This window comes from Chelon labrosus, assembly GCF_963514085.1.
Source record: "Chelon labrosus genome assembly, chromosome: 13".
Taxonomy (NCBI): Eukaryota; Metazoa; Chordata; class Actinopteri; order Mugiliformes; family Mugilidae; genus Chelon; species Chelon labrosus.
Window position 1 is genome coordinate 13,095,283 of NC_140346.1, and position 22,667 is coordinate 13,117,949.

Genomic DNA, 22,667 nt, shown 5'->3' on the forward strand with positions numbered 1-22,667 from the left:
CAAGGACAAGTACAGAGGACTGTGAATATTTGTCTTAATCTTTTCCGTAGATTAAATTGTGACAGTGACATTTCACCAACACAAATCGTTTGAATTTGTGACCTACGTCTTTGGGATTTAAATTCATCTGGGTCCAAACCTTTACCAAGTTTGGCTAACAGGAAACAAGAGGCAGGGTCAGAGCTGACACACCTCGTCCAGGATTCCCAAAAGACTCTGATGGCTCGCAGAAACTTGGCTAGGTTCTCCACCGGTCGGCCTGACCTCGTCTGGAGGGGAGTTATCATGCGGATGCTGAGCCACATCCGACTCTACCTCCCCCACTTTGACCAGGGGAGGCACCAAAATCTAAATTAAGAGGGCAGGGGGGTCTGCATGAACTTGTTGATACCTTCTTTGATGTCACAGAGATGGGGCCTCTGAAGAAATACAGCAGCGTGTCTTGCACATTGGTGGTCTGTGGGCATGCCAGGGTCTATGAAGGCATCCCTGCGGTTGGCCGGGTCACACCAAGGGGCTAACACCGAGGGGCTAAAGGCTTCATCAGTGTGTGCATACATGTGTGTGTGTTTGTGTGTCACGGCACAGTGCACACAAAGACAGCTTGGTAGGGAATGTAGGTTAAGCAGCTGGTGTGTTCCTCTGCTGTCCTGCCAACAGGAATCTGCTCATACAGGTGTAAATACAGCTGCCGGATGCTTCTGTCTCTCTCTCTCTTTAGACCACACTCACACACATAGACACAAAAGAGAAAGGGGCTGGCTGCACAGACAGACAGATGGTGCCTGGGTACTCCTGTGCAAGTATAGCGTGAAAGCATATGATATCACCCCCCACTCTAGGGGCCAAACCTGCTGCCCCACTCAGTGCGTGAGTGTCTGTTGGTGTGGTGTATCGGTGCAACCGTGTGCATGCAGGAGCAGGCCGCACAGCTGCATGTCCTGATGCATTAATACCGACGCCTCCTCTCTACTGGAGGGATGGAATGAAGGAGTACCGAAGCAGCCGGCCAGGCTTTGATAGCGTCCTACAGAGCCAATACAGCTGTTGGACGGGTTTCATGACCAGACAGAGTGTGCGGAAAAAGTGAAATATTTCACCAATTTTTCACACAAAGAGAGAGTTTAAAGATAGGACTGGCTATATCCGATATTGGTCATATTGACAACAAAGCTCTACTGCTGTGCACTTCAGTGAAGCACATTATTTAATACGTATCTTTGTAAGCCTAATTTAGACATGTGCTATTCACACATTGTTTGGCTCACTGGTTTCAATTGTTGTCATTTTGGAAGCTGCAGTTTGTATTGACATAGAGATGCACTAAATTCAGCATCCTGACAATATCTAGTGTCCAGTAACATGACTTTATCTAAAGGGGGTGGACAAAAAAATTTGTGATTTTTTTTTTTCTTCTAAGACTTATGTAATCACTAGGAACCCTTGGGTGACTAAAGTGCGGTTTATGCTTCCGCGGGATTAGATACCATAACCTACGCATGTAGCCTACACCGGTGCCGGCACGGTGTCTTTTTTGCCAGTTGGCTTAATTTTTGCTTCAACTTCCTGCTTCACTTTGCGTAGCTACATTTCTGGGGAGGTGCATGTCAGGCTACGCCGTCAGGGTCTGCATAGGGTCTGGGCTATCGCCGTAGCCATGGCGTCAAATTGACGCAGAAGCATAAACCGCGCATAAATGTCACTTGCCCCGTCGCAAGGACAGTCCCACCGAGAAAAAAAAAACAACAATACTGGTCAACTGTTTAAGGGGTTTAAAACAGTCTGTGTTTTTGTAGGTGACCTGTGGCTCCGTAAAGTACAATCCCCTGTCGGGGGTGGGATTTCACACAACGGTAGCCAAGAAAATGACAGAGAAGCCAATCAAATCAAGTACGGACCTTGCCTGGTATCGAGGTCCGGATTTAGATGATGTGGTAATGCGAGGGATTTACAGATCCCCTCTGCAGAATCATCAGGGCTGCCCGGATTTGAAGTCTGGATGTTACGTCAGTACTTTCACAACGGCCAATGAGAGAAACAAGCCAGCAAGACACGGAACAGAGCTGGAGTGTGGATCATTACAGTTACAGCAAGTCGTTGCACCCCAGCCTCGGTTTTGTTCACATCCAGTTGTCACTGAAATTATTTGAAGTAGGCGGTGCGTCCATTGCTCTCTAAACTGGGACAATAATCTGACCAATATCTTGTAGTGTGTGTAGCGCAAATTTTCAGTTCCTTCAGAGTGAAAAAATGTCTGTGAAGTTTGACCCGAAGAGTGCGATGAAACCTAATTTCAAAATCAGGAGTCTGAGCACAGCTTTATTCACAGTTTTTTCTTTTCATGGAGAATAACCCAAGGATGAGATAAACCATTTCATCTCTATTGAAACTGAGAGTAACAGTCTGGCAGTAGGTCTTCTAAAGGAAAAATCCTCTGGCATACAACTACTGCCGAGTTTTATGTTTCATTTTAGAAAAAACAAAACAAAAACATGATCATGAACAGTATCATGACCGTAACTGCATCATATAGGTGAATAGAGAGAATATGAAAGTTGAAAAGCAGTCATTAAATCAACCCACCCCTGATTCCGTATGTCGATAAATATTACAACTGCGAAACCAAATGCAAACCAGCACTACCAGAGCATCATCATAAACACACCAACACGGGACACCACAGTGGCCCCACATGCAATAATCATCTTTACAAAGCAAATGAAGTTTGCAGGTCATCTTAATGACTTGGAAAATGACCTGATGCTGTGTATGTTGACCGCAGGTTCAGGCATCTATTTTTGTCCTCAGAGCTCACTTATCAAATATCACGGGGATATAAATCCCTCACTGTCTGTTTGAATCATTATAGCATTTCCCATTCAAACAGGGCATGAAAATTACATTTAAATTAAAATATTAAAATCTGCCTGTATTTGTCGAGCCACCTGTACTGTATGTAAATGCATGTAGCACAGGCCTGTATTTGTTGATGTCCTTAAAACTACAAAATTTCAATGTATGGCAAAGATCCAGGTGAAAGAAAAGGCAAAGGCGCATGGGAGCAGAGCTGTCTTCCTTTCACAACTAAACCTGTTTTCATACTGACAGCGCTGCGCTGCCTTTAATACGGCTTGAACGCAATTCAAAATCACTGGCAGGGTTGTATTTCTTTTTCTTGCACTGCTGGATGTGTTTTGTCTGCCTTCCAAACAGCCCACAGAATGCATTCGCATGTATGCTGTGCTTCATTACCCTATGCAAAAGACATGGTGGCCTGAGACAAAGGAAGTCCATGAGGATCAGCTGGATGTGTGAGAGGAAAAGCTCTGGCCTACACAGAGCTACCGCTGACACAATACAGAGTTTTTACAATGTGATTAATGAAAAGAGACAGCAAATCACAGGCTGACGTTAAAGATGTAATCCAGCATGATTTAAATTTTCCTTGTCCCCAGCCAAATTGTAAATTTAGCAGAGGTTGTGAAGTTGCCAATAATCCTTTTACACTCTACCCTTCTGGAGACAATATATTTTAAAGATTTCCGTTGTGTGCCTTCCATCGAAATTGTAGTTGGAAAGTTGTTGTTTTTTTTTAACAAAAATCTAAATGAACACAATAACCAAAGAACAGAAGCGTCTGATCAACCAGTACACAGTTTTATATTCACATTACCAGATGGTGTACAAAGCCACCTGCTCCGAAGAATCTTAAATTTAGAGAATATTATATATTATATATAATATATATTTTGTATTTCTTATTAAATATAATAAAGCAATCATCCTCTTTAAGGTTTTAAGCAGCTTATAAAACTGTTTACAACCCAATATAACGGTACTGCATGAAGAGAGATAATGACATTTGTGAAAAACTCCTGTAACAGAAAATATAACACACTTATTTGAATTTATTCTGTCATTATGTGAACCCTTCTCTACTCTCCACAACAATGAGAGCATGGGATGTGAAATCTGAAACAAAGTCCTCAAGGCCAAAGATAGACATAGATGAGTTTGAACACATTTATGAAGCGTTTTAAAGCCACCAGTGAATGATTTCTACGTCTGTATAAACAGTAAAAGCTGTACCACACCAGCTTTTTTTTTTTTTTTTTTTTTTTTCTGACGGTCTCATGATCAACTCTTAAAAATGCCACATGTGCTTAAAGCTACACTACAGTGTGTCCTAAGTGTGTACATTGGTTATAAACGGTAAACAAAAGTGACTGTCTACGACTAAAGGAAGATGACAGTTATGGATTCTGTAATAATGAGGTAATGGGATCATTTGATACTGTAGCTGTATAACACATGTGCATAATAAACTGGAGATCCCGTGGAGAAGGGTCGCGCGTGTGTGTGTGTGTATTTGCGTGTGTTTATGGTACCTACCCGGTGCGTTTGGTGATGGTGCCCAGGGTCATAGGCTGTTTGATCTGAGCCAGGGGCAGCACAACGGTGAGGCTGGGCAGCGGGGTGAGCCGAGGGTTCCCCATGTTGTTGTTGGTGAAGTTGTTGTACGAATCCTGGCTGGTCAGTTTGGCTGGAAAATAAAAACAAACAGATGCACAGAGTTACTAAAAGCGTTTCCAGTGAGTAGAACTGGACAGCAAGGCCGGAATATGCCGATCAAGAGCCATCCAAGGTAATGGCAGCAAAAACTTGCACTGCAAATCCTGGTACAAAATACATAATTCATTGTTCAGTAGTGCTCAGTGGAGGCTTTTTTTTAGTTCAGTGCTCTTTAAAGATGCTAATTCTTCACGTTGTTTACTCAGAAGCAAATTAAAAATGGCATCTGACATTTCGTGCAAGAAAATCTGCACCTTTCTGTGTCTTGTTTGACTTTTTTTTTATTTTTTTGTTTTGTTTTGTTTTTTAAAAGTGAACCACCACCTCCCTCCCGCTCTCAACCCCTCACACACGCAAACACACAACCCTGGGTTCAAGGCCTCCTGTGGAATGACTGGAAATAACCAACTCAAGATGCTACATTACAAAGGCTCTGCTCCTAGTGCCTGGCAGTCTGTTAATCAAGGCCAATCAACAGTCCCTGCACACTGGCGCAACACACACACACACGCACGCACGCACGTACACGGGCAAACACAAAAACACACCCGCAAAGACAGATGATCCAGAGAATCACATCTCGTCTCACATACGCCGCGTAGCTCCAGCCAAACATAATCAGGCCATGTCAAAGGGCTTCTTAAAGGCCTAATGACCTTAACCAGCTACATCAGGGAGAAAGAGGCTGCTAGTTCACTTTCTATTTAACTTTGCATTCAGGTAGTCGCCTTCTTACTGGCAGCACTGTTTGTTGTGCAAGTCGGGCTGAGATGACCTCTGGCAAGAACAGCATGCTATTGTTTGAATGCAAAATGTGAATGACTTTTTCTTTTTAACACGATTAATCCATTGACAAAATTTAATAACGATGTAGCTTCATGTGGAGATTTCAACCACACCTCACGCTCTCATTGGAGCCTGAAGTGTTGGCAGGGAGGGGAGTTCAATTTCTAAACTATGGACTAATTTATTTTTTATTTTTTTGCCGGTAAATTTCAATTCATCACTAAATGCAAAACAAAAATTCCTTGGCCATGCCAGATTCCTGTGTCCCTCCACTAAGGGGACATGCTCTTGTTTGCTGCAGGGCCACACTTTGTCACCCAGACCCAGAAAATCAACCGTAACATTTAAGTTTAAAACATTTACTTCGCTAAAATGAACCCAATACAAGCAAATACACTGAGCTTTATTTCCCCGGCTTTCACAGAACGTTGTTGTTTTTTGTTGTTTTTTAATTACTGCAGAAAACACATTTCCATTTGCCTCCATCGCTAGGGGCGGAGGCAAAAAGCTTACCCCTAAACCTGGACAAATAACACCAAACTATCTGCACAACTACCACTAGAGGCAAGATGTTTCTTTTTTTTCTTTTTTTCCATTAGTACAATGATAAAAGACACAATCGCATATAAACAGTAACACAGAAACATTAAATCATAAGGGTTTAGAAATGTGGATTATAAAACAAATATGTTTGTAATCCCATGACAATAGCGACAACAAAAAAAAAAAAGTGTATCCTGCTGATTCAATGGGCAGCCCAAGGAAAATTCCAAGTTCAAGGGCTTTCAAAAGAAATAAAGAGCAAACCTGTGGGTGCACCACAATACGCTCTCTGAATGTTTTCCTTGTTCCATTTGTTGCCTTAATAGATGAGTGACAGCCACGTAACATAAAGGAATGAAAAGGAGGGAGGGGGGACGCGGAGACAAAGAAAACAAGGCGGACATCAAAGGTCACAATAAAGGTAGAGGAGGAGAGTGCCTTGTCATTATTTGGAAGGAGCGATCAAGAGGAGGCTGTATGCGAGCGGAAAGGAACCGCTGAGTGTTTTGGTCCAGTCTTTTAGATCATTAACGTGTAGCTCTGAGTTTCATTAGCCTTGCCAAAGCTCTGCTTTGTGGTCCTCCAAAGGCCTGTCTTTTAGACCTCCGCAGACCAACAAAGCTGCGTGACCTTCGCATGGGGAGAGGAGACCATTACACAAACCTGTCCTTCATTTCCCTCTGCTCCTCTCCTGGTCAGACTAACAGAGGCCTAAAGCAGGCCAGCTTCTGAAAGCCCTCCACATTTCAAAAAGTGCTACACCCCCAGAGCATGGGCAGCCACCTTTTGTGCTGAGGGTTGGGGGGCAGATGAGAGAGAGAGAGAGAAAAAAAAAAAGAATTTGTACAGGAAGCAGCCTGAAAAGCCATAATGGTGCTTGAGCTAAGAGGAGAGCAGAGAGTGAGGATTGGGGGTGGGGGTGTCAATGAATTTAACATCCTCATCTAAAACTGACGTTTCACTTTTGCTCCAGTGCATTATTTGTCGTCAGCCCCCCCACCCCACCCCACCCCCATCATAAAAATAAATTTGTGCAACAGGTGTGGCCGAACTGAGACGGTGGGGTGACGATCGCAGTTGACCAAACCATCACACCGCGCTGTCACTCATGCCCGAGGGGTCCCGAAACTGTCATAAGCCCCCAGACAGTGAAGACAAGTTAGTGAAGAACGTGTTGGAGATCACGCACCGGCAGAAGATGATACGTGAAAGGATGGCTGAGAGGCAGGCGGCGAGGGCGCGTGAGTGAGTGTGTGTGTGTGTGTGTGTTTGTGAGTGGATATGCAGTGGTGGGCTGCAGACAGAATGGGAAAAAATATGGGGACAGGGGAGGACATTCGTCAAGATAATGTTTAGGTTCTGCAAATTCATGCCGTCACAACTAATGCTATGGACTTCAACTTGCGTCATTTTCTCATGTTGGTTAGGATGAAATACGTATCCAACTGTAAATGTTTCCTAGATTTCTCCCTCTACGTCTCATTTTTTAAAAAAAAGATTACGTTTTCAAGGGGCAGACGAGACGTGCATGTTATGTTTTCCTTGCTACTCTGTCAAATAAATCTTTAAATGAAATGAAATATGGTGTCAGGATGATTGAGTTCTAAGCAACAGATACGTGTTTAATTGTGTGTTTAATGTGCAATGCTTTCTGGTGGGATTAGTTTAAAATACATAAAAGCAACAAAATACATGTAAACCTTTTCCGTGTGTTATTGTAAAGAGTTAACTGTAAAAATAAGAGGCAAGCCTTAATAAAACTACTCTCAACACGCTCAAGTGTGTCAGGGGTCGCACCATCGAATCGCCAACCTGCACTGCGAAGTTTATTTAAAAGTCTGCAACAGGCACCGCTGCTTATTCTTCGGATTTATTCCGTTTTAATCCGTTTTGCAGGAGGGATTGCACTGAAGGACGTCTGGTTTTGTTAAAGACTTGACAGTGCAATCGTGTGAAACAGGCACTTCTTCGCTGTTATTTTCATAGACAGAGTGGTGGAGTAGACATATGCAAACAAATGATTAAGGGTGTGTCTACATCCACCTATGGTAAACAGAGGGATTGGAAGTCAGGCCTGTGCACGTGTCCGTGATTTCATGAAAACATGTAAGAAATTTATAATGCGGAATTATGTGTACAGAAAAAAGCGCACATGCCTGTTTTAACTTGCTCTTACTAGAACAGACGGGGAGTTTGGAATTTTAGATTTACATTGAGGTTGAGATATTATTGGTCACTAGCAGGATGGATTAAAGGAGATACCAAAACCAGCAGAATTTATTTGACTATTAAAAGGCTTTCTTGAAAAAAAGCAGGTGTTATTTCTTCTACTGTACCACTACTGCAGTGCTGCACTGCTAGATAAAAGCTGATATATATGTCTTACTTATAATAAATATAAAAAGGGAAAGACATCCGTGCAAAAGAGGAATTCATAGAGGAAAAAGGGCTGATCGAGGTAACTACAAAGAAAAAGAGAGAGAAAGAAAGCAAAGCAGACAGGCGTCTGGCAGACAGACAGCTCTAGACGGAGGCCATGATTTGATTAATGACTGGGGCGTGATGTGCCCAAGCACTGATACATGACATGTCCATGGAAAGAAGATCCATCAATGCAAATCCAGGTCCGATGCCGTCGTCCAGAGGAAAACTCAGACCCTGCCAAAAAAAGTCACACCAACACCTGACCCTTGCCTTTCTTTCTCCACTAATCCAACTATCCATCCAGCTCTCCCTGTCTCAACAGCATTTGCATTCCCTTCTCGCATTAAGCCCGTCTCTCTAACCTTCGCACTCTTTCTCTCTCCTCAGCCTCCCCAGTGTCACGCTATCTCATGTTTCTCTCCCCTCTTTTAATACTCAATTTGCATCCAATACAAGCAGGCGGCTTCCAATGAGGAGCCAATGTGCGAAAGGACAAGCTTCGAAGACTGTGTATGCCCACGCAAACACTGTGTCTTATTTGAATTGCGCCAGAGGATATTTCAGGACAGGGGGGGGGGGGGGGGAAGCTGGACTGGAAGGGAACTGGGATGGGGAGTGTTAGGAGGCAGCACATTAGGCAGGTGACATGTTGAGTGATGCTCTGGGAATTAGAAGAGAGAGAAGACCTTGGATCTGAGGATCGTATGGCAACTGTGGGATGGTATTTTTTGGATAAAAGCTGATTTTTTTTTTGCTTATTTCCTATTTTCATGGCCAAAAAGACAAAAATATATATATATGTATTTTAATGTAAACGGCAGTTGTTGCAGTGTGTAAAAACTGCGGTAGCTGCCTGTCTCGTCGGGGTGCAAAATCTCTACTACGACATTTTGATCATAGATTATAATCAGCCACAAACAAACCGTTGGTCAGGATTAACAGCTGGGTGAGGCAGCTTTCAGTTTGAGGTTTTACATACAAAAATGCCAACAAAAATATGCATGCTCAAACTGGATTTCAGACTAATCCCACATGGCGTAAAAACGGCCGACTCCAAAGGCGCAAAACTCCCTTACAATGGGATGAATTTTCTAGTTGTCTTAAACATAAAAGTCCATACAATTCTTAAAATGAAAAATTATTCATCGCAACAATGCTCTGCTTTGTCAGTCAGACAATTTATAACCTGTTGATGGTTTAGTGACTGACAGCTTGGCTTTAATATAACACACTTACACCCATTTTCTTTGCCTCCGTTGCCTATATTTGGTACATTAGTTAATGCCGGCTACTTAGTAGCATACCAATGCCACACCAGTGTCGTAGCTGTCTCTTTAATGCCCTGGGTGTTTTAGGTCATTCATTTATTTAGGCAAATCAATGAGCAGGCATGCTTTATGGAAATGTTGTTTTTTACATGATTTTTGCATCAGTATGAGGTACCTCAATGTGTCAAGTATTTGATGTGTTAGTGTCAGACACGCTGATTATTTTAAGTCATTTTCCAAGTCTTTCGTTATGCCCAGATATGTATGTATAGCAGTATATACAGACGTGAGTGTAATTTTCTTTTTATTATTATTATTATTATTTATTATCCACCTGTACAGCTTACAGCACGTATTTAATAAGTGAGCCAAGAGAAATCTACTTCTGATTTCCTTTGCAATCCTTGGACACTGCCAGTTCACGGGTTTCTTTATTCCAGTCAACGAGATTGAAATTATATCGGAGGTTTTACAAGGTTGGATGGACTCGAGGGAAGGCAACACAAGTGACCCTAACACTCACCGAGCTCATTCATTAAGCTCCAAAGATAAACAGAATTCCAAACACAAAACCGGTTTTAACATCCATCACTGACCCACAGGGAAAACCTGAGAACACTTCTGTTTCAGTGATATCATTACTCTTTAGCTCGCCGCCCGTTCTGCGGCAGCCCTGCCGCTGCAAGCCCTGTCCGCGCTGATTCTGATTACGGAGCGTTTATACGAAGAACACGTGTGCCCGAACGCGGAGAGACGGAGCCAGGAATAGATCGGAACTGTGTTTTGATATTGATGAGATGAAATTTCTAAGATTTACCACAAGAAAAAACAAACAGTCTGTGAGTTACCTCACCCTGGATGGAAGAGCACGCTCCCGTGGTATATTTGAGGAGAAATTGAAAACGTATCTTTTTATTTTTAAATGCTTATAATATATATACGGTAATATACATTTTGCTGGTAATTGTGTCCGTGTTCAATTTTATCAATCTTTTTTTCAATCTTGTCTGCGAAATAAAATTTTAGGGTATCATTATTATTAATAATGAAATAATAAAATTTCATATATCACTATTAAATATTTATTATCATTATTAAATATGTATTATTATTATTATTATTATTATTATTATTATTATTCTAAATTAGGGAATTTAGATTTTTTTTCCTAAAAATTAATTATGGCTTTAACTTAATTTATTGGCAATATTTAATATTTCATTAATGAATTTACAAAATCTGAATTTCCAATAGTGTCCAATAGTGGTAAACCAGTATCAGTCCATCTCCACATTGCACCAGTCACTCCTTGATAGACCAAGTTTCCCAGACATGCTAAAGGAGGGAGGGATTAAAGCAGGAGAGAGGAAGCAGAATGGAGGGAGGGGGGGCGGGGGGTAGCCCCTCTGAGCAGGAGGAGAAAGCTGCTCTGCCATCCCAGTTCCCCAAAGTATCATTATTAAAACACTCACTTCCACAGAAGGAGGAAAGAGAGGGAGAAAGAAGAAAACAGAAGGGAGGAGAAGAAAGACAGAGGAACGGACGGAGGGGAGGGCTAAAAAGGGTCGAACACAAAGGGGAGGAAAAAAAAAAAGGAGTGGGGATCCTTCAGTGGACAGAGTAAAAACAAATTAAAAGAGCCCTTATAAAACACAGATGCTGCAAAGAAAATAAACTTCACAAGATTTACTGTTTTGCAAAAGGAATCACAAGACTGGTGGAAAAGCCATCAGGACGTTTTTTTTGTGTTTCTCGTCCTCCTTCCATTTTTTTTCTTTCTTTCTCTCTCAGGTAGTAACGTTGCAGCCAAGGGATCTATCTGCTCGGTCCCCCCTCCACCCCCCCAACTCTCTCCCTCTCTCTCTCTCTCCCTCTCTCTCTCTCTCTCTCTTCTCTTTGTACGGCAATCTTGCTTGTCTGCTATTTTCAGTCAGAGTTAAGAGTCGAGGTCAGGCCGGCCTGTGTGAAAATGGCTTCCTGCCCGGTCTCCCACTCCCAGACCGCAAGCTAACGGGGAGCTTTTATTAACAGCCCTATTTGGGAACATTTTTTGAGCGTTTTGTATTTTTACTGACGTTTCTCATGTCGGGGAGCTTAGAAAAACAGACGCTCCGTAACGGCTAAAAAAATAAGACGAAAAAGAAAAAAAAACAAGAAAACAAAACAGGAAATAAATGCCCTGATACTATAAAGTAAATGCGATGTTTAGTGTGTAACATGCTGCACATGGCCAACGAGCAGTCTGCGCTGTAACGAAGAGGAAAAGAGCAGCAGGCGGGAAGGAAAAGCGAGCAGCAATACAGAAGCAGAAACATGTCTACATCAAACACACATGCGCATTTCTAACAGACACCAATCGGGTGAACGCACACACAAACATAAAAAAAACAAAAAAAAAACACACACACACACACACATGCAGGCACACATGCTCGCACAAACAGCACCCTGAAATCAGATACACGAGTTTACAGCATGTCAGTATTTACAAGGCTTCATCAGACAGGACTGAGTCGCCAGCAAGAAGAGCAGGGAGGGGGTCAGACAGCTCCGCTGGATCAGATGACACCCACACTCCAACCATATGTGTTTGTGTACAAGTGTGTAGCAGAGTGCAAGTGTGTGTGTGTGTGTGTGTGTTGCCATCATCTGATTTGGGTCAAGGAGCTGGTACCTCACAGCAAAAGAGGGACGGGTTATGGGCAATGATTGGATGTTTGGGAAAGCAGGAGAGGTTTTTGGGGGGTTTTGGGTGTAGGTGGGTGGGGGGCTGCGGTGGAGGGGGGGTTGATGAATGTGCACATATACGGCGTGCAGACTTACAAAGCAATTTAGAGGGAGCAGGAGAGAGAGAGGGAGAGAGAGGGAGCTGGAGAAAGACGGGATGCATGTTTTTGCTGTTTTTCTGAACTTAAATGTCAATATGTGATAATAAGGCTGACTGAGAGCTGACTCATGTTTTAGTCAGAAAAACATTCATTGCAAAAATTTGTTTTCTAATATTTTGTAATATGGGACAAGTTAATTTGGTGACCATAACTTGAGCAGTATGCAGAATGTAAGATCTCTATTCTTATTTTTTTGTATTCATTTGTTCATAATATAGGTTAGATATTTTATAAAATTCTGAATAATACATCCAGTACAGTATGTACATTTTTCTAGATGTCCAAAGGGTTTTAATTCACCAATTCTCTGCCATTTCCAGACTAATTTTGATTACTTTGAACTGGATTTAGCTGAATCTAACTTAGAAAACACATCAAGTTTTGATATTAAATCATTTTAATAATAGCGTTAGGGCCAACTTACTCTGAAATAATTCAGAATGCCACACACTGCCCTTATATTCAATCAAGCGGACCTGAAAAAAATGTGATAATAAAATAAGTCCTCAATTTCAAGCCGTCATTTACAACCATGCCACGGGAAATGATAAAGATGAAACTAATGAAGAAGACTGTTAGCATAGTTTTAACTGTATATTGTATGTGAAAATAATTTTCCAACACTGCCAATTTTTTAATCTATTTTTTTTTTCTATCTCAAGTCAGAATTGAGGCGTTTAAGTCGGCATGTGTGAATAAAACATCGGTGTGCTTGGAGCTAAACGAGAAGAAGCCAGCCTCCACAGTCAGAGAGGAGATTGGCTGCATCCGTCGCTCCGTCTGGCTCTTAATGCCTCTCCTTTTATAACCCCGTGGTACGAAGGAGAGGAAACAATAAGGGAGACAGAGAAGAGATAATGAGACGTCTGCGCTGCCGTCACAGCCGCCCTGCGCTGCCCTCGTGAGCAAGTGGATGAAAATCATGAAGTCAAAATAAAATGTCTGCTTTTCAATTTGTTTTCTGCAGAGGCCAGGCTAACTCTTTTCTTGTTGTATTATTTTGTCACAGCTGCTCCTGTCCACTACTGTAGTCAAAAACGCATACACTGATCAGCTTTCTCCTTTTTAAAAAAAAAAAAAAATGACCCTGGTCTAAAGGCTGATTGATTGACTTTTCAGTCATGTTCAACTGTGACAGAAGCTCTTGTTTGAAAAGCTGGTAACAACCGCCAGGCCACTTTGATCTGGACTTAACCGGAGTTTTGACAAGCCAGTCTAAATAAACAGCACGTCAAAAACACTTAGACGTGATACCAGAAGAGCTGGCAATTTAAAAGCAAGGAAATAAAAGATTTCTTTTCATGTTCATAGACATTTTCTGTAAAAAAAGAAAAAAGAAAAGTACAAAAAAACATGTCAAATGGCCATATATTACTAGTTTAAACTGTTTGCTTGACAATATTAAATGTATTGTAGAATTCATATATAACGTTCTGTCACGTAATAACTTGCGTGACATGAATATATGTTATTGGAGTAGTGTAATATTTCAGAGACACTCCAGTCACTCAGGTCATGACAGAAATTTTGCAAAAACTTGAGAAACTAATTTAACTCTGAGCAAGGACCTATCTGCTCTTAGGTCTAAGTGTTGGCTTCATACATAATAAACTCGGTACTAAAAATATATTAGTGTGGGTGCAGCAGAAAATGTATAAATTATGGGGACGTCTGAATTATATTAAGTATATTGTGTAAACTGTGACTAATTAGGTTCCATAAGCTGGCAGCAGACCCATTGTGCCATATAAGACAAACACTTCACTAAAGGCTTTAAACTACAAGATAAAAAAAAAATAAAAAAATCTAGCACTGAAATGAGAGAAAATCTAAGTATGAAAACGATTCACATGCTGCTGCACAACAAAAGCAGGATGTAAAACCTATTGATTCTCTGACAATGGACGGCTTTGGCTTTTCAGAAGCGTGCACTTTTCACATGGTAGGCAATAAGCTGGAAGCCACAAGTGCCGCCTGTGTGTAATAGCAAGCCAGCTTTATTTCTTTATCTCTACCTTACAATTTTGCAAATCAAATAATGATGAGTGCAGCGGCAAGCACCCGGTGATAAGAGGGTTTAGCGGTTGTGCAGATTGAGTTATTAGGGTTCGTATAAAAAGGACAGAGGTCTCTGGCGGAGCCCGAACGCCGGCCAAGATACATATTCCTCACACTGTGTATTTTTGGTCGCTTTAAAAGCCTTAAAAGTACAGGGGAAGGCTAATTTTCAGGGTAAACAGCTTGTTCGATTGCTGTGTGGTTTTGCGCTGAGCTCTCAGTTTATTGACTCAAGCCGAGCTGGGCTCTGGCTCCTCTGCCGACCACAGGCAGAAGCCTGCCGACGGAACAACACAAGTCCTGAGCACTGGTTTACCTTTAACGCTACACAACTGTTAAATCTAATGTCCTGAAAAATGCACACAGCCTAATCCTCTAGAATACAAGGCAGGTTGAGGGAAAAACTGCTTTTAAAAGAACATCTGCTCCTTTTAGGAACCAATTTGGCTTTTTCTAGTTCCTCCTCATAAGTGCTTTGCAAGTTAAATTATTAGTATGTATAAAATAGGATTTAAATGCGATGCTGGATTCTATTTTCATTTAAATACTGGAATTGTGACAAGAAATGCTGCTCAAAGTTTAAAAAGCAAACCAAATTCTCATAGCAGTTAAAGAATAAAAACGTTTTAAGAAAAGGGTCTCCGCTCGTTTGCGTTCTTCGAAACGAAATTTGAAATAGAAGAAAAAGAAATGTGGCAAAGGCAAAAAAAAAAAAAAACAGGTCTCTACATTCACCGGTGTTCAGACTCTATAAAAAACACACACACTCCGGAGGAGGGCTGCAAGTTGTTTTAGCTGGAGGAAGTGACCATTCATAAAAAAAAAAAAAAAAAAAAAAAAAATGCCAGAGAAATTACCCCACTCTTTCTCTGTTGTTAGATTTGTATCAAGGCAAAACCCTTGCAGCAACAACTCAAGCTTTACAAGTCCTTTCCTCTCCGTCTGTCTCTGGAGTGCGGCCTGACTGCTCTGCTCCTCCCTCTGCAAACTGCTGGCAATCTTGACCACACAGCGCCACACAGAGGACGACTGTGGTACTAAAGCAAAACACGGGGTGCTGCTATGTAGAAGTCCAGGACATTAGGACATTTTTACCTCAACAATAACTACATAGTTTACTTCTTGGAAAGCATATGTTAGTATATTCAAGTGACACTAATTGTCCCTGATATTTCTCAAATTCCTTGGTAAAAAAAAAAAACAGGAAGCCATGCTACTGTCACTGTACTTCATGTCTGGAGTGAGTGTTATCGTGTGTACCCTTGTATTTTTGTGTGTATAGATGCGAAGAAGATGTAGGACAAAGTAAAAGAAGGAGGGACGGACACAACTATTTGAGGTTGGAGGTACACCGATCAGCCACAACATTAAAACCAACTGCCGAATATTGTGTAGGTCTCCCTTGTGCCTCCAAAACAGTTCTAACTCATCTGAGAATGGACATGGGCCTTCTGAGGGTGTCCTGTGGTGTCTGGCAACAGAATGTTGTTAGTGGGGGTCTTTGGGTCCTATGGGTTGAGGGAAGGGGCCTCTACAAGTACTTGATCAGTTTTGGATCTAGTGAATACGGAGGCCAGGTCAACACCTTGTGCTGTTTTTCATGATTTTTTTGAGTTGCTCCTAAACCGTTTTTGTGTGTCACTGCTATGGGATGGGTGTGTCTGGTCTGGTCTAGGTGGGTGACAAATGTCTAAGTAACATCCACATGAATGCCAGATCCAAAGTTTCCCAGCAGAACATTGTATTATCACAAGATGATTGTCACTTCTCCTGTCCGTGGTTTTAATGTTGTGGCGGATAGGTGTATGTGAGTTGCATGTTGCATGCATGGTCAGTGCTCAGCATATCGTGGCTAGGTGATGGTTAGTGGTGACAAAGACACCAAAACACATACAACAGGCAGAAGTGACAAGAAAGTATATAAAAAAAGTTGAAACTGAAAAAGGATGGCCCACATGTGGACAAGTGTTAGCTAGTTAGCTCAGTTTCAGGCTGATCCCTGATCCAGGACAGGAAGCTCATCGTGACGACTAAAATCTGGGCAAGTAATCTGTTCCTCTGGTTCACGCAGTTTACACATTTTTGATATTAAGACTGCGACTTGCTCTGTTAAACCCATCTATAATCTGGGAATGCACTGGTTGGAACGTTCAGCATTTTCTGTCTGTCCTCTGCAAATGTTTAACTTACAGTAACTATACTGTCAAAAACAGGGTCAGCGCGAGGCCGTGTACATACGTGTCACACGCCAGCAGTTATGAGGTAATGTTTCCTTGGCATCGACCTCTGCAGAGCGTTTGTGTTTTCACCACGGGACGATGACTGACAAAAGGGAGTGCTAGGGGAGGGGGGCGAGGCGAGATAAAACAAAAGTCCAAACCCAAATAAGCAAGCCGTCAGCCTCTAATAGCAGAAAGGAAGTGTCCCTTTATCAACAAGTGAATTAACAGTTTCCCGTCACACCTTGTTTTTTGCCTCCCTCTCTCCCTCTGAACCAGTGCCAGGGCCCAGATGGCCCCATGATCGGACCACCAAGGCTTCTGCTTGGTGAGGAAACAAATCTGTTGCACTGACTAATAACCCTGTGTTGATGTTCTATGGTTGGGATGTGTATTACCAGCGCTCTGTATACACACGAAAGGCATCCGTGCATGTTAAAAAAATGCACACCAAGTCATAACTGTCATAAAAGTGTTGCAGAAAAGGGGGGGGAAGCGGGAACATTTAACTGTATTTCATGTTGAAAGTAGAACCCCTGTCAGTAAATGGAAACCTCATCTCCGCCTACCGCGCTAGAAGGCAAAGTAACGGCGGAATAACAAGCAGTATGAACGCAGACTGAACAGCAAATTAAAGATGGTTTTTAGATTATTATGATCAAGTTGGTTTTGGAGAGCTCACAGCCTGTTTGCACTGCACCCTGCTGTATTATACAGCACTGTGGCAGGATCTGAAAAACATCTGAATAATAAAACGTCTACAGCGGCTGCCGTATGCCTGGTATAGTCTCAATAACCTCTGCCCTGCGCAGAGCATCTGCACGTACTAATCTAGACTTGAATGAGCTGGGCCGCAGACAAACCGCACTTTACAGCGTGGGATGCTCACATTATGGGTCACCACCTCAAATGACAATACATTGATCACACGGAGGAAAGTCTTTGGGGAAAAGGGTGGTGGGGGGGCATGTACTGTATACTGCGACATAAATAGCTATTCCAGATTTTAACAGTGACAAGAAGACGGCCAATTGCAGCCCCTATTTTTAGGTGTGCCGGCTGCCTGGGCTGGCAGCTTTGAGGAGGATGTGTACTTTTCTACAGTTCCTTCCCAAAAATCAACGCTGTCCTCGCTGGCGACAATCACAGAGCAGCTGTTGTGGCTAGGTGGCCCGGCCCCGGCTTGCCTCACCCCGCTGCTCCCTGCCAGCCTTAGAAACCGCCTTGACTGCCCAAAATTCACACCCGGCTCTCAAAAACAGGCGGAAGGCAGACACAAAAGCGTATGTGACTCAATGTGTTTGCATCCGGTGAAAACTGCGCAAATTACAGAGTTTTTATCAATGCTGGTGGCAGCGGCGGAGGAGGCGGTGGAGGGGGGCTGGATTTCTAAATTTACATGTGGCAGGACGCCTCGGAGCCAATTCATCTTCAAAATAACAAGACACACGGAGACCTGCATGACCTTAGCCCACAGTGATCTCCCTGGTGAACTGATAATGACCTACTGCAATATGCACTTTTTGGTACTTTTGCGCCATATAAATGCAGGCTTGCTCTTCAAGGTGAAGATTAACTTGTTTTTGTGCAAAGCCTTGTCTGACAAGTGTAATTTATTACTGCCTGTACAGAGAAGCCATAAAAAATGCACGATATTGTATTTAAAGTTGCACAGGTCATAATCTGGAGAGGACTCCGCCGCTACGACAATGGCATTGTTTGACGTGCAAAATAGGCAGTCTGTGAGAGTTATGACAAATGAAGCACAGTTTGTATTTGATTGATTACAGCAGTAATCAGTGCCAACACAAGCCTGAAAAGAAGACTGCACTGGTTAAACACAGTCTTCACTGTACGAAGTTTGAAATCTTTACATTTTTGGATGAAGATTTCCATAATGTTTTCAAATCTTGAAAAACTGAAAAATTAAGACATGTACAATACTACACAGGCTGTGTGCTGTCTTATTAGCCTGGGAGCCAGAGCAGTTGTTGTCACTAGATGGAAAGTTGGTCTGGAACAACTCCGTTGGGAACCGATTATGCGCCGACAAAGATCGACCAATCAAATGTTTTTTTTTTTCTTTATTGGGCTTCATGGGATGATGGACAGAAGAGAAATAGCAAAGTTGTCATATACTGTACATCAGCTGAGCACCATGGAGATGAATTTGTTAGCAACAAAATGGCTGTATCTACATCTAATGGCATGTAGAGGTATTTTTTTTTCTCTTTATCAGTTGAAACAAAGCCCATAATGAAATTCAAATGGAGTGTTTACCAGACTCATATAGGTTGAAAGTTGGCCTGGAAACACTCCGTTGGGAACTGATTATGCTCTGACAAAGATCGACTACCTAGCCAATCAAATCATTCTTATTGGGCTTTGTGAGGCAATGGTCAGGGTTAGAGCAACAGCCAAGTTATGTACTCTCATATACTGTACGTCATCTGAGCACCATGGAGTGGAATTTCTTAGCAACAAAATGGCTCTGACTGGTTGTAGGACTATCTAATTGCATGTGAATTATCATTATTATTATTATTTTTACTTTTATGGAAACAACTTTGTAGGCTACATGTATATTTTGTCGCCTATGATTTAACTTAAACTAACAAACTATAGACCTTCCATTTAATAAGCACATTTCGTACTCATTCATTGTTTAGTTTAAGTTCAGTATGAATTTCCACTGCAACAAGTGTTTGCATGAGAACAAGCCAATGAGTCTATTTCCTGATTTTTATATCGAGAAAACACATGCATACCAACACACATACAGCATCTGACTGTACAAAATGAGGAAGGCGGTCACTGTTACACAGTGAAATTAAAATGAATAAGTCACCCAAGTTTAAAGAAGGTTATAACATTGCAAGCACGAGATAGTTCACACACTAAGAGGCTTGGTGTTTTTTTTACTCTTCGTATGGACTGAATTAACACCTTGATAAAAGTGTGTGAAATGTGATTGCAATTTCCTGTGGACGTTTATGTACGTTTATGTAAGCTGTAAAATATTTCCAGTTACGAAAACCTTCAATTTTCTCTGAATGAAGATTCTGACCTGCTCCTTTGTATGCATTTAACCACAAAAAATGCTGTAGATATTTTATCTCCCTAAAATATGCGCGCGCACACACACACACACACACATACACACACACAGTAAGGTATCACTGTGAGGACTAATTGTTGACAGGTGGCCCTAATGCTCTCCTTTGAAACAAAAGTGTGATTTACGACCATTCTCCCCGAGACCCCAGCTTTCAGCGCTGCTACTACAAACTTATCTTTCTCTCCCCGTGTCTGTTGCCCCCCTCACCCTCCTTTATTCACCCTGCTCTATCTCTCCTTCATTTTTCTCAATTGCACCTCATTACTTTGCTCCCTCACTTTCACCTCCTACCCTACTTTGATGTTTCTGTCCCTCTCCGTCTCTCATCGCAGCGGAGCGGTGACTTTCCCAACTCAGACATCCTTTTAATGTTTGATGGCCTATTTTTCACAGTGTGGAGGAATGTGTGTATTTTGGTGTAGGGGTTACAGAGGGGTCTGGGTCTAGACTAGGAAGGAGAGAGGAAGCAAGGGCGCCAACTTTCTGTGTGTGCGCGTGTGTATTTGTGTGTCTGTCGTTTGGGGTGCAGTGTGAGTACTGGGGCAAGCTGATAACAATAAGACTTGACCCCTTGTCCTACTAACTTCTGTCACCCATTTGTGTCCATAAGAAAACTTGTAGAGTGTAACTCAGAACAGATCTTGGGAGCAGTTTAGGGTGAAGAAGATAGAATATGGATTAAGTTTCATATTCATATTATTTACTACCATTGCATGACTGACTGCAATTATATTGCAATATATTGCATGATGTGAATTAAATTTGAGGTAGTGAATCATAATAATGGAACAGTCCTGTGAATTAAATATTCAATACATTCATTCAATCTGTTGACTTCCCTCAGTACATTAGTACACCTATGGATTTTAAAGAAACAGGTCATTTACTATATTGTACTACAAAGCACTAAGATTATGAGACCACAACTTAACTTTATATGTCTCTTAAATTTCTATTGTAATAATTTGATAGTAATACTTTGAAGAACTGTGGGATTTTTTTGTAGAAGCAACAAAAAACAGGTAAAAACTACACCAGAGATAGTCAAAGCTAGTGTGAATGCAGCCACAGCTAGCCTTAGCTAAAGATGATTTTCTAACCTGTGTACTGTTAACGGAAAAACCAGGCACTGAAGGTGTTATACTACATAAATAACACGCTCTACAACCACAGCTAATAGGTACCAACTAATAGAACACAAATGAACTGAACATTAACACATGCACTATATGTTTAGCCTCTATTAATCGGCACTGTGAATACCATTTAATAGTACTTCACAGCATGTTGTAAGAACAGATAGTGTAGCCGGGATAAAAAAAAAGTCTGTATATCTCCGAAGCCTTTTCCGTGTATAGCAGCTAAAGATCTAATAACTTTAGACAATGAAATTCACCAGCAAATTGTTGTTTTACAGCCTCCTTCTCTCTGTTGCCGCAGGACATTTTGTGAAGTTGTTGATCTTGGACCGTTCCTCTAGCTAGCATTAGTGGATGCCTTTTCAGGTGAGTGTGCATTGCAGTAGTACGGGACTACATATTCTGCACGTCACGTCGGAATGGACTTCATCTTTAGTGCAGTATTTCCACACACTTGATGAACAACTGCTAGTTTGATGTGATGACCCAGTGGGCTCCACAACTGTCTTCTCGGGGGCGTCTGTGTTGTTATTGTCACGTGATCTGCGCCTAGTCGACTTCCTGCCACAGCAGTAAAGTCGACTAGTCGGTGCAACCCCTAGTGCACAGTGTCCTGCTAAAAATGAGCGAGCCCAGCAAGATTGTCGACACTAAAGTACAGTACCTAATTTTAGGTACCTTATTCCTTTTGTGGGAGAACCCTTGTGATTTTACAGCATATCACTCACACACTTTAGAAAATCAGACTTAAAACTTTGATATTCTATGATTGCTACTGTCTACATTTGGGCAATGCAGACATCATAATTAAATCTGGAACTGACTAGAATCTGGCTTAAAGAGAACCTACCTGGAAGATACCTAGATTCAATTGGAAAAGAAGAACCCTAACCCTAAATACCTGGATTAAACAAATTCCTAAATTTACAAATGCAAAATACGCGTCATAGAACATCATCATACTAACCAACTGAAACCTTAAGTCATAGCAGTCGTAATGAAGTTATAATAAACTAAACTCCTGTTTCGCGTCATTAACTGTTTAAAACAGATGTTTCGTTGTGTTCTTGAATGCATCTGACACGTTGTATTAATCAAATGTAAAAGAGCAGGACTCACAGAACACTACAAGAGATATTAAGAAGTGAAAATGAATAGAAATTATATAACAAAGCTCTTAGATCAATACAAAAATGCCCATGTAAATATTATTGTTGAACGAGCACAAAAGCACAAAAACCTTTGGAAACTCTTCTAAACAGTAGCAAAGCTATACTTTAAATCAATGTTCTGTGTATTATATAGCACAGCTGATTCCATGACTTGAACTGTACAAGCCAATGACTTTCCATGAGACCGTGATGCCTCAAAAACACTTCATTGTCTTGAACTGTTAAAGGTATTTTCAGGGGTTGGACAGTTGCTTTCAGGACCGTCAAAGCAGGCTAAAAAGAAATAGTTCCATGAAATGAGAATGTAAAAAATGAAAACACATTCTTCTGTATTGTGTAAAATTACCTTCTGGTTATTTCAGCCATTGGATTCTCTGAAGTGTTTATCAAGTTCTCGGCCTAGCCCTGGCTGCAGTACACCTATCAAAGCTCAGGGGTATTCGTGGAAGCCCATGACTAATGAGAACTGTGATATTTTAC

The 22,667-nt window shown here is 41.6% G+C and overlaps 1 protein-coding gene across 1 annotated transcript in view; it reads right to left on the minus strand.

Annotated features, from left to right (window-relative positions):
* The window catches only part of bcas3 (BCAS3 microtubule associated cell migration factor), a 285,342-nt gene that overhangs the window by 203,878 nt on the left and 58,797 nt on the right, over window positions 1-22,667 (minus strand). Inside the window, 1 exon segment of the mRNA XM_084559322.1 lies at window positions 4,393-4,543. Coding sequence (XP_084415448.1) covers window positions 4,393-4,543 — 151 coding nt within the window.